Source organism: Abramis brama, assembly GCF_963993115.1.
Source record: "Abramis brama genome assembly, chromosome: 1".
Taxonomy (NCBI): domain Eukaryota; kingdom Metazoa; phylum Chordata; class Actinopteri; order Cypriniformes; family Leuciscidae; genus Abramis; species Abramis brama.
Genome location: NC_139963.1, coordinates 75,835,871 through 75,849,153, shown reverse-complemented (window position 1 = coordinate 75,849,153; position 13,283 = coordinate 75,835,871). Strand labels below are relative to the sequence as shown.

The window sequence follows — 13,283 nt, the reverse complement described above, 5'->3', positions numbered from 1 at the left end:
TTGAATGAAATATGCATATGATCTTTGAATCATACTGTCAGCCTCCCAGACCGCTGCAGCCCAATCAATTGCTTTACCAGTTAACAGAGACATTAGAAAAGCACATCTCTTCTCATCAGATTCAAAATCATCCTTTTGGTGTCTGAAATAAATTTCTACTTGGCGGAGAAATCCCTTGCATTGCTCTGCTGAACCATCAAATTTATTGGGCAACGCAAAGCTTACCTTCTTAGGCATAGGAGGTGGTAATGAATGGAGATACTGCGTGAGGCATTCATTGGTAGCCTGTAGTTTGCCCAGCTGGTCTCGGTATCCCTTGAGGACGTCACTTTGTTAAGCAAATGCTGTCTGTAGATTAGCAACTTTTGCTGGAGTCATCGGAGGCGAAGTATTATGTGACGAGGCTGAAGCCGAGGCAGAATCCATATGCAGTCGTTTATTAAAATCCACAGCAAACAAGACAAAATTGGCAGGCAGTTAGCAGAAACTTAAGGCAGGCAGAGGTAATACAAAAATCAAATCAAATCAAGTATATTTGTATAGCGCTTTTCACAATACAGATTGTATCAAAGCAGCTTCACAGTATTAAAATAAAATAATACAACAAAGTTTGTTTCTAGTGGAATTTATTGATTGATAGAATAAAATTAAATATCCCCAAAATATCCCCAACTGAGCAAGCCAAAGGCAACAGTGGCAAGGAACCGAAAAACTCCATCAAGTGACCTAATGGTGTCCTAAAACTCCATCAGGTGACCTAATGGAGAAAAAAAAAAACCTTGGGAGAACCCAGGCTCAGTCGGGGGCCAGTTCTCCTCTGGCATTTATGAACTAGAGGCCGGATTGTAGTTTGAAACTGTGAGATTAACAATATTATATGAATGCCTGGCTGAAAAGATGCGTCTTTAATCTAGTTTTAAACTGGGAGAGTGAGTCCGAGTAACGAACAGTATCAGGAAGGCTATTCCAGAGTTTTGGAGCCAAATGCGAAAATGCTCTCCCTCCTTTGGTTGATCTGGATATCCTAGGTATGACCAAAAGCCTCGAATTTATTGATCTTAAAGAGCGTGATGGATTATAGGGTGATAGAAGATCCGTTAAATAGACTGGAGCTAAGCCGTTTAGGGCTTTATAAGTCAATAGCAATACCTTATAATTAATACGGAACTTTATAGGTAGCCAATGTAGTGATGATAAAATCGGTGTTATATGATCATATTTTCTTGATCTAGTAAGAACTCTAGCGGCTGCATTTTGGACTAACTGTAGCTTGTTTATTGAGGATGCAGGACAACCGGCTAATAAAGCATTACAGTAATCTAGTCTCGAGGTCATGAATGCATGAACTAACTTTTCTGCATCAGAAACTGATAGCATATTACGTAGCTTAGCAATGTTTCTAAGGTGGAAAAAGGCTGTTTTTGTAACATACGAAATATGATTTTCAAAAGACAGGTTACAATCTAGTATAACACCCAGGTCTTTTACTGTAGAGGATAAAGTAACAGGACATCCTACGATGTAGGATGAAGTTGTATTGTGAGAGGTTCTGTGGGCGGTTTTTTGAACCGATAAGTATTACCTCTGTCTTGTCTGGATTTAATAAAAGAAAATTACACGTCATCCAATCTTTTATATCTTTAACACACTCTGTCAATTTGGATAATTTAGCGTTTTCATCCGGCCATGATGAAATATATATTTGAGTGTCATCAGCATAACAATGGAAACTAATTCCATGTTTCCTTATAATATTTCCAAGTGGCAGCACAATGTGGCAGTCCAATCCAAACAGCAGAGCAAAAGGGATAATCCAAGAGGCAAAAACAGAACAAAGCTGGCAAAGGTCATACACGATATAAGCAAAACAATGACAAGAGAACGCTCAGTAAGGCAGGTAGACTGGCAATACTTTGCAATGGCCTGTTAGCCAGGTCATGCTTAAATGCCTCTCAAACAGGAAGTAACCAGTGAAGCAGAGGGAGTGGCACACAGTCAGTACTCGGGAGAGGGCTCCCTCTGCTGGCGTGACGTTACAGTTATTCGTATTTTTCAAATTTAAACAAGAAGCCTACAACATATTTTTGGACAACATTTAAACATCTTTGGAAAATGTATCTATATGCAATTAAAATAATATGATGTTCATATCCTTGTGGGAATTTCAGTAGTAAAAACTTATCATGTAATGGACAACAGCCTAGCCCTTTACAAGTATAGCCTACAAACAAGTAAGAGTGAACAACATTAATTTTAAGTGCTTATATTGCAATGCTTAATAAACTTGACAAATGTTTATAATACATTAGAAGTTGGTACTTTATGCAAAAAAAAAAAAAAATCTAAATTATTAAAATGATAAATACATAAATATTACAAATATATTGCACTTGGCCTAAGTGTTTAAAGTACTTTAAACACAATAAAAGCTTAATCATTTTGCTATGTTCTTACACAAGTTACACATGAAATGTACTTTAAGAGCAACATAAGTATGTTTTCTTTAAATACACTAAAACTTCACACAAATATATTGTGTTTAGCATATTTCTTAAAAGTATAATTAAGCATATATTTATAACCAATGTACTTCTAGTGCATTTGTTAGAAATATATTAAAAGTATGCTTGTGTTTAGCATATTTTGTAAAAGTATAATTAAGCATACATTTATTACCAATGTACTTTTTGTGCACTTTTTAGACATATATTAAAAGTATGCTTGTGTTTAGCATATTTCTTAAAAGTATAAATAAGCATATATTTATTACCAATGTACTTCTAGTGCATTTGTTAAAAATATATTGAAATTATGCTGGTATTTAGCATATTTCTTAAAAGTATTATTAAGCATATATTTATTACCAATGTACTTCTAGTATACTTTTTAGAAATATATTAAAATGCAATTCAATCTATTTTAATGCACTTCAAATAAGCATGTTGGTAATACAAATGTATTATAAACATACTATTTGTATTTCAAGTATATTTTAATACATTTAATACTACGTCTTTTTCACCTGGGTTATAAACACATCTTAACACAAAAGAGATATATTTAGTACATTTAAGAGTGACTTTATGGGTAAAAAGTCATTTTCTGTAGTAGGTTTCTGCATGTGTGTGAAGTGACTTTATGGTCGGCATCTGTTGCAACCCGTGGTACGCGTACCACGTGAGGGGTTGGGGGTTTAATTTGAAAATGGCAATCTCAGAGACAAAAGTAGTTTTGTATGCAGATGAACTTATCGGCCTGAGGAGTCGTAAAAATTGACGAGGGAAGCAGTTAGTCCTAGACACTGAATGAAGCCAGTCTTTGTAATTTGCCTTCAGTTCACAAAGAATAAAAGTTAGACACAGTAGGGAGTTGTTCTTGAAAATCAGGATTCGCCTAATTCAGACCATCTGGCCGGATGCCAAGTGTTGCTACACTAACTTTGTCATATTTGTTGAAACTGACCCCGTGTTCAAGTAGAACTACATGAAGCAGGTAATTAAAAAAAAAATCTGTCTCCTCAGCTAAAAGTAGCCCCCTTCCCTGTTTGTTAGTACGCTTAGAGTGGTAGCAATGCATACCTGATGTTTCCGTTCATAATTAAAAACCAGTCTTCATTCTAGCAGAAAAAGTGAGCTCACTAACCTCTCATATACATCGAAGTGAAATCGCGGTCAACCCGCAATTAATTTCTAATGCGTTTAATGTTTCAAATTACCATAACAGAAATTATTAAACTTGTTAAGTTTTACAGGACTAAATGGCACGATAATTATCATAATCATGATGCACACCCATGTTGATAGCTGACTATGCAATTCGCTAAGATAGGGATACAGGCAGCCTATAATAATGTGTCCTGCTACTGGCACTTACCAGGACCTCTTGCTGATGCTGTCTGTCCCTCATCATGACCAGGCTGTGGATGCTCAGGCTCAGCTTCTTCTTGCTGGTCCTCTACACTCTGGCTAAGTGAAACAGTGATGCTGGCTGTTGCACTGCAACCGTACATTTTACTGCATCAGTTTCGAGAGACTTTTTTTTTTTGAGAGCCCTCTTTTCTTTTAATTTTTCCCATCCACCTTTCTCCTTACGTTTTCTGCTAGCCATTCTGCCGGCGATTTGACACGATTTTGATGCAACTGCGCGGCCGGGGACCAAACACAAACTGGCTAGTAGGCCTACTCTTCAATTTTTTTTATTTTTTTTTTACACGTTGCATATAAGAGATCATATTAGTGCCCCTGCTGTTGGCTGTTCATATTGCTTTATTAGACTTTTTTTTTTGTGCCGACGGCCCTTGGTTGGACAGCCGTTCTGGACTTTTCCCGAACGCACAGATTGTCAGTCCGTCCCTGTCAGTCAGTCTGTAAATGCTTCATCAATAACTGTTGATAGTTGAATACCCTTGACTTCAGTCATGTACAGTTTCTCTTCTTCCTCTCATGTTTCCTGCAGTGATTGTGAGTATTGTTGGGATCGCCGTTTTGCTGCTCCTACTGTGATTCTTCTTCAGATCATCTGTGCAAGAAGAGCTGGTGAGTTTTGAGCCGCACACAATCTGATGATTCACACTCATCTGATCTGGAACAATCTGCAATCATGATAAAAACACATACGAGAGGTCAGTCAATGCTTTTATTTTGCAGGGAGGAAGGACTCGAAGCACCCAGAGGAAATAGAGATGCCGACAATATTAGAATAAAATACTGATGAGTTTAGAGCCAATCTGCAGCAATATTTACAATAGCAAAAACTTACAGAGGATTGTTCATTGTTTTATTTTCTTCTTCTCAGAAAACAGAAAAAACTCTGATATAATCAAGTTTAATCAAGTTTACATTAAAATGTGTTTTTAAATATAAAAAGCCAGATTTATTTTCATTTATAGTGATTTTATGGATATATTTTCCTACAGTGTTGAAAGTCATTCTCTTGCGCTTCATATGTAAACTGCTTTAAATATAATATTAATACAGTAATGGACAGACTCAGACTGTATAATCTCTCTCTGTTCTGTGTGATGGAGCTGATTTGAGGATTCTTGGATCTTGTCTGTTCATTCCTGGTTTTAGCATCTTTTTTCATTTTGAATGATTGCTATAATTTTCTTAATAAACCTCTGCAGTTGTGTTTAATAAGTCTCCTTTCCTGAGATGTTTGTTAGGAATATGTTAATTCCCCTTCATGAGCTGGTAATGTATCTGTAAGTCCACTGAAGCGAGTTGTAGTTGAGAAGCCGCTTCAATAACCAAGAGCTAGATATTGGGTCTTAAACACCTCACGACACCCTGAAGGACCCACTGAGAGGTCAGACTTGAAGCACTGTTCCTGAGATGCTCTTCTTGGTGGTTAACTGTAAGCAGCAGACAGATCCAGCAAGAGGAGAACTGCTAAAATAAAGAAGTGAAACTAACATGTTTAACATATTTAATGCTAAGAATAGCCTGTAAGGGTGGATTTCCTGCAGGGGTTCAGTCTGCAAGACTGCCGAATGACTAAAGAAACATTGTCAGCAAGATGGTAGAAAACTGCACATTTCTTGTCTATTCCACCCACTGCCACTAATACCAACGACGGAAATAAGCGCAGTTACAATAGCTTAATATGTGGGAGAGCGTTGCTGTAGAGAGTGATGATATTGTATTGCAATATGAAGCACTTCAAAGTCAATACCAAATCAAAACTAGTTAGCACATTATTTGTAATTGAAAAGGTTTAATGACAAAATATGGTTATGGTTACACTTAAAATAGTTACAAAATAGATGATGATAACTTATACCATTAATTGTACCCAGCATATATGTAAAATGTTACCAGAGAGAGAGAGAGAGAGAGAGAGAGAGAGAGAGAGAGAGAGGAGAAGGGACCAAGAGCAAAAGAGAGCAAGAGCACAAAAAGAGACAGAGCAACAGTTACAATCTTCTTTTATCCTTTCCTGACCATGTAACTTTGTAATCCCACACTCGATCGGCCCAAAAACAGGCATCCGACCAGCGGGGAAACTGCGCGTTACTGTCTAAAACTTTAAATCAAATACATTTATAAATATTTCTCCTATGTATTCTCTAGTTATTTCATCTGACTCCATAAGTGAAAAGGTTTTAATGATATCCATGCAACATTAAATGTATGCAAATGTTTGACTATTCTTTTTAACTCTTTAATGAAAACAATGTTAGAGTCCATTAGGATAAAATCAAGTGTTTACAATTTATTATGTCAGGTAAATATATCATGCCACTTTCATAATCAGTTCAAAGATATTCAATACAAAACATCAAATTCTCTGGAATAAAGAGAAGAGATGCGAACCCTGACATTAGGAAATACATGATGCTGAGAGTCAGGCTGATCTGAGGTACTGAATCGTGCTGATCCTTGAGTTGCATTTCATTATATAGACAGAACCTCTTTCACATGGAAACATCTGCTAACAATGGTAATTTACATTCAGAGGTTACACCTTTTGGGGTGTGAGACCAATTGTCTACAGACCACCTTCTTTTGTGTGCCAGTTATCTCTAAACTCTTAAAAACCTTATTACCTTTTGTTTTACTTACCGTATTTTCCGGACTATAAGTCACACTTTTTTTCATAGTTTGGCTGTTCCTGCAACTTATAGTCAGGTGCGACTTATATCAAAATGAATTCATACTGACTGACATGAACCAAGAGAAAACATTACCATCTACAGCCGCGAGAGTACAGATGCTGCTCCTTTAGCCTACCCCTGAAAAAATGAACTGAAAAACTGTTACCTGAAACATGAACCTAAAGACTTGTTTTCGGTGCTGATGCGGTGGTGACGCGTTCATGTAACGTGAGGGTGGCGCTGCCAATAAAACACCTAAAAGCTGTCACAAAGAACCGGCAAAAGTAATGATTATGAATATGTCAAATATAGCAAGGAGACATTTCAATTGTCTATTAATAAACAAGTGTTTTCTGTGTCAAAGATGAAGTTGACGATGCTGACTCGCGATCTTCACAGTAGTGAACTCGCCAGAGAGAAATTCACATTTCATACGGATTACATAAGCAGAGAGCAGTCTGTTTTCTTTCGTTTTGAATTGAATTGTTCTGTTTGAAAGTAGACATTTCGAACCTTCTATAGATATATGTTTCAGGTCTGTGAGGCTCCCTTATACGCTGAGTTTTGGTTCATTTATGAGAGGAGCTCCAGTTCACGCGCCGGCGCCTCCGTGTCGTGATTATCTATTGTCTTCTATATTTACTTCTTATTCACGAGTTCACACGTACATGAAATCAGATGTAGTATTTTAAGTGTATTTGGCATGCTGTCTGGGGGAGGGCTCCGAGCTCGGAATTTGGCCCGAAAATACTCCCCCTTTTTACTGGGATAGAAACCAGCCGAGAGTGAGGTGATGGGGTGATGGAGGGATGCTGTGAAACTTGACATGAGACAGAGGTGAGGAAAGGCTTTATTTATACTGGCTTCCTCTTGTGCTGATTGGTTGATTACCTGAACGTGCTCCTCACGAACTTTGTTACATAAAACTTCATTTTATTAAATCCAGGCAATTGGTTGATGAAACATTGATTAAAATTAAGATACAATTAATACAAAACGAAATTCACTTTAAAGACAGGCTTTGTGCTTTCTGTTTGAGGTCTCTGTGAAAGTTTCAAAGCAGTCTTTTAGTGCCACTTTCAGCCGGTTTCGTATTAGTATTTGTATTTTGCTAATAAAAACTTTATTTAGCAAGTATTAGTAATATTCGTCATGGATTTTACTCAGCACGTTCACTCCATGCGCTCGTGTGGTGATTAGCATGAGCGACGAGCCGGATCACATTCATCGAAGAGAAGGTGAACCAGATAGCGCTCCAGGTGACCGGAAAACCCAGAGTTCCTCTGGCAACAAAGGACAATCAGAACAGATAGCGCTCCAGGTGACCGGAAAAGCCTGGAGTTCCTCTGTTGTATCGCGGGAGAGTAAGACAGCCGCTCGTGTGAGCCAAAGCCATGACATTATCGTATCGCGGGACATGTCGCATTCTGAAAAACATTTGGCCTGCAACGGCCATGGCGAAGGCATTTCAACATGACGGAGACGATTTCGAAAACAATAGCTGCCAAACTCGATCCCCTAGCTGAGATTGTACATGCTCACTCCCAGGAATTGGAGAACTGTAAAACGCGGCTAGATGAGGCCGAGCGAAGAATCGTTGTGGCTGAGGAATTAGCGGATAGCATGCAGGCCAGTGTTTCAACTCTGGAAAACCAAATTGTGTCGCTTACCTTACTTGCTGATGATCTGGAGAACAGAGGACAGCGCAAACATATACGTATTGTTGGCTTACCAGAAGGGGCAGAGGGCTCTGATGCGGTGACTTTCCTTCAAAAATGGATTCCGGAGTTTCTTCAGTTGCAGACCGAGGGAGGCTATGTCAAGATCGAAAGGGCTCATAGCACCCTAACACCCAGGCCAGGAGTCAAGGAGAGACCACGACCGCTGGTGGTGCGTATGCATCATTTCAGAGACAGACAGAGGATTCTCCGGAATTTATTGCGGAGACTGTTCATCTTGATCGAGCCGTGGTTGATGTCAGTTCACCCTCGGATAGACCTGTGGTGGGTGAAGGAATCTTTCGGTGCGGTGCGTGACGCCGAAGCATTGACATGAATGCGTTTCTTTCTCCTTTTTTCTGTTTTGCATCTGGTATATTTTCTTTCTTTTGCTGGACGGTGCAGACAATGTGATTACGCAAGTTTACCTCTTGAGTGGTTTTTTTGTTTTTGTGATTGAAAGATTTTTATTCCGTGCTGTTTGGAAAGTGTTGTTTTTTTCCCCTTTATGAGTAGGGAAAGCGCGTCTTCCTTTCTTTTTTCTTTTTTTTCTTTTTTTTTATGAGTTCTATTAAAGGGATAGTTCACCCAAAAATTAAAATTCTGTCATCATTTATTCACCCTCAAGGTGTTTCAAACCTGTATGAATTTCTTTTTTCTGCTGAACACAAAAGAAGATATTTTGAAAAATGTCTGTAACCAAACAGTTGATGGACCCCATTGACTTCCATATTTTTTTTTTTCATAGTATTTTATTTTTCTTCCTTTACAACGAGTAGTGGGGGGGGGGGGGTAGCGATCGTTGTTAACAGAAATCTACCCCTTAAGATTATAAATAGCACTAAGGATAAATTAGGCTGTTACGTTATTGTTAGAGGGCTACTGTATGGAGAGGAGATAACTTTTTTTAAATATATACTGCCCACCAAACTTTTCTCCTGAGCTGATCACAAAGGCTTTTTCAGATTTGCTAGATACTGCTTCTGGTACTGTAATTGTAGGGAGAGATTTTAATTGTTTGTTGAATCCTTTACTGGATAGACTACCTCCAAAAAATTGCCCTCCATCCAATCAATCCAAAACATTATCTGCTTTATGCGAGGAATTAGTTTTTTCTGATGTTTGGCGTATACTTAACCCTTTGCAAACAGATTTTACCTTTTACTCTCCTCCCCATAAATGTTATTCAAGGATTGACTATTTTTTTGTCCCAAGTGTAATTCTGCAATATATCTCCCGTTGTTTCATAAGCAATACTGTGGTTTCCGATCATGCCATGGTTATATTAGTTATATCTTATTCCAGTACTAAAAAACGGAAGCAAGTAAAGAAACAGGAACGCTTAGAACAAGAACTCAAAAGAGCAACCGAAGATCATGTGAATGATGCGTTTCCTGCCAATCTGGAGAAGCTGGGTGTAATACGCGCTTCTTTGGATTCTTTGTTATTGCAACAGGCCAACACTAAAACACTGTTTTCAAAGCAAAGACTGTATGAGCATGGCAATAAGCCTAACAAGTATCTATCTTATTTACTAAAGGAGAAATCTGGCCCACAGTTTATCACCTCTATTATGGATTCTTCTGGAAAGCAATCATTTGATTGTGGTGTTATAAATGATATGTTTAAACAGTTTTATTATGACTTATATCAAACTGAATATTTCCCTCAACAATATAACGCTATGGAATATTTCTTTGATCACTTAACACTCCCTAGTATATCTGATGATCAGAGAATGGTTTTGAATGCCCCCATTTCAAGGGATGAAGCCTTAATGGCTTTACATAGTTTACAGTCTGGCAAATCCCCAGGTCCGGACAGTCTGGTGTGTGAAGTATATAAAGAATTCGAGCTCATTTATGACAAACAGGCTTCCTCAATCACTTAGAGAGGCCAACATTTCCCTTATTTAAAAAAAGGAAAAGATCCGGATATCTGTGGGTCATATAGTCCGATCTCCATGCTAAACGTAGATTTAAAGTTACTCTCCAAAATCCTTGCACTTCGGCTGGAGAAAATACTTCCTTCTATCATTGATGAAGACCAAACGGGTTTCATTAGGGGTAGAAGTTTGAGTAATAATATTAAACGGCTTCTAAATGTTATCGAGCTCTCTCAAAAATGTAACGGTGACACCCTTATTTTATCCTTAGACATGGAGAAGGCCTTCGACCGTGTGGAGTGGCCTTATTTATTTTATAGTTTTCAAAGGTTTGGCCTCGGTGATCATTTTATAAGATGGGTGCGTTTACTATATTCTGCTCCACTCGCAGCTGTTGTCACTAACGGTCTTAGGTCTGACAACTTTCCTTTGCTCCGGGGCACTAGGCGGGGCTGCCCCCTCTCCCCATTGCTCTTCGCTATAGCAATAGAGCCATTGGCACAGGCGGTTAGGGAGGGGTCAGCTGTGTCCGGTGTCTCGGGTGGTCTTAAACAGCACAAGATCTCCCTCTATGCGGATGATATCTTGCTCTTTTTATCAGACATTGAATCATCTGTGCCTGCTTTAGTAGATATTGTTAATTCATTTAGGAAGTTTTCGGGGTATAAAATAAATTTCTCCATATCTGTTGCTATGCATTTGAGACACTCAAGCTCTCAGATAATTAATATGGCTTCCTTTCCATTCAAAGTGTCGGACTCTGGTATTACGTATTTAGGAATCCATATTACCCCTATCATTAGTCAATTGGCCAAAGTGAATTTTTTCCCATTGCTTGATAAAATCCGCAACGATTTAGTTAGATGGTCTGATCTCCCCATTTCCTGGCTTGGAAGAATTGCTGTAGTTAAGATGAATATAATGCCCAGGCTTCTCTACCCATTACAGATGATACCAATCCTGTTGCCGATTAAAAGGGTAAAGGAATTAACTGGTTGGCTTATTTTGTTCATATGGAGTAAACGAAAACCAAGATTAACATTTTCAAAGTTGCAACTCTCTAGTTCTAAAGGGGGCTTGGATCTGCCAAACATTAGAAAATATCAATTGGCCTGCCAGCTCAGATTCATTGCTGAATCGTTCAGAGAGGATCCTAAATCTTCTTGGGTTGATTTAGAGGCCTTACAGTTATCATGTCCTTTACAAAATCTGCTATTTGTTAGAAGTTTCAAGGTAATTAAGGCATTATGTGATAACACAATTGTGCTTAATACGTGGAAGGCCTGGTCCATCATACGTAGGATTGAGGGCAGGGCTGGTACAGTACAGTCTTCTCCGCTGACTCCCCATTCACAGTAATCCAGAGTTTATGCCTAGCCTTTTAGATTCTGGTTTTAAGGTTTGGCAAGCTCATGGGTTATGTAGACTTGGTGATTTGTTCAACGAAGGTTCTCTATTATCTGTTGAAGATTTAGTTATAAAATACAAGCTGCCCAGATCCAGCTTCTTCAGATTTCTCCAAATCAGGGATTATATTTTTAAAAATACTGCCCTTATCACTAACCACTCTGTGTCGGCTGTTGAGAAGATTCTCTTGAATCCCCCATTGAGAAAGCAGATATCTTGCTTTTATAACACCCTTTGCTTATATGAAGTGGCGAACATGCAAGATCTTAGAAGCAGGTTTGGACTCAGGCAAATAAAATCTCTGTTTGTAACAGGGCTAGGGCTATTCAGCTCAGGGTTGTGCATTTATTTAGAAGTAAATTTGACCCAAGCAATTCTCCATTATGTCTTAAATGTAGGGTGGAAGTGGGGGACCATTTTCATTGTTTTTGGGACTGTTCTGTAATTAGAATTTATTGGTCAAAAGTGGTTCAGTATATGAGTCAAATGTTTGGATTAGTGTTACAGCTGGACACATTGTTTTTGATTTTAGGTCTTCCAAATAGACATTTGCCAAATAGATTCGCTAGACGTTTATTTGACATCCTAGCCTTTGCTGCTAGGAAAAATATATTGTTATCCAGGATCAGTGATAAACCTCCCTCTTTAAAAGGATGGCATAAGTTATTAGAGAAATGATTCCATTAGAATATCTAACATGCGTTGCACATTTATCAACTGAAGATTTCCATCAGACATGGACCCCATACCTTGAGGTTTGGTATAATGCTCCTGTCACTTTTTTTCTTTTCTTTTTTACTTTATTTACTTATTATCATTATTATTATTTGTATTGTAATTGCCGGGCTTTGTTGTTGTTGTTTTGTTTTGTTTTGTTTTGTTTTGTTTTCTATTTTTTCTTTCTTTTTTTTTCCTTTTTTGTTCAGGTTGTTAATGGTTGTAATGTTGATAAAAAGATTTAAAAAAAGACTCATAAGACCAGTATTGATTCAATAGTCTTTATTGCTGCTCAAGGGAATGGAAAATACATGTGATTATTATAGGTAATCATAACTGTGAAACAAATACTTACCCAGGCCCCAGGTTTAACATAGCAGGTATCATTACTGGGGTTACATACATAAGTACATATACACAAATACATAAACCATAGAAACCCCAAATAAGGAGAAAGAACTAATATTAAGACTGACTATGGATAATAAGGGACTAAATACTAAAGTAAACTGAGAACTCCAGAATAAGCAGAGAAAACTAAGGGGGAAGATATAATAAACAATAGCTAGGATACTCTGGAACAGTGGGAAGAACAGAACACCACTAAAATAGACAGATTAGATCTAGGTGTAACTTTAAAGGCAGGTATACACTGTGAGATGTCTGTGCGATTTCAGCAAGGTACCTACTCACACTGAACGAGCAGATCACAGGCGATGTAAAGCCAAAGCTCAGGATTTATGTGCTCACACAATACGGTCCGAACGTCGAGCTGTGACTTCACTGCTCACACTATACGTGTGAAATATGCGCGGGTTGTGCCTATAGACGATATCATGTATCCAGAGATATTGTCAAAACAAGCATCAGCTATCAATATCAAGATGGCTTAGCATTTCCAATTTATGTATTAAATTATTATTAGTATTATTGTATTATTATTATTATTATTAGGGAAGGC

The 13,283-nt window shown here is 38.0% G+C and overlaps 1 protein-coding gene across 1 annotated transcript in view; it reads left to right on the top strand.

Annotated features, from left to right (window-relative positions):
• The window catches only part of LOC311089632 (uncharacterized protein), a 39,325-nt gene extending 34,192 nt beyond the window's left edge, over window positions 1-5,133 (top strand). Inside the window, exons 6-7 of the mRNA XM_084124495.1 lie at window positions 4,456-4,535; window positions 4,647-5,133. Of these exons, the coding sequence (XP_083980621.1) occupies window positions 4,456-4,502 (47 nt within the window). The 3' untranslated portion in view covers window positions 4,503-4,535; window positions 4,647-5,133. The remainder of the gene's footprint in view (window positions 1-4,455; window positions 4,536-4,646) is intronic.
• Window positions 5,134-13,283: the final 8,150 nt, after the last annotated feature.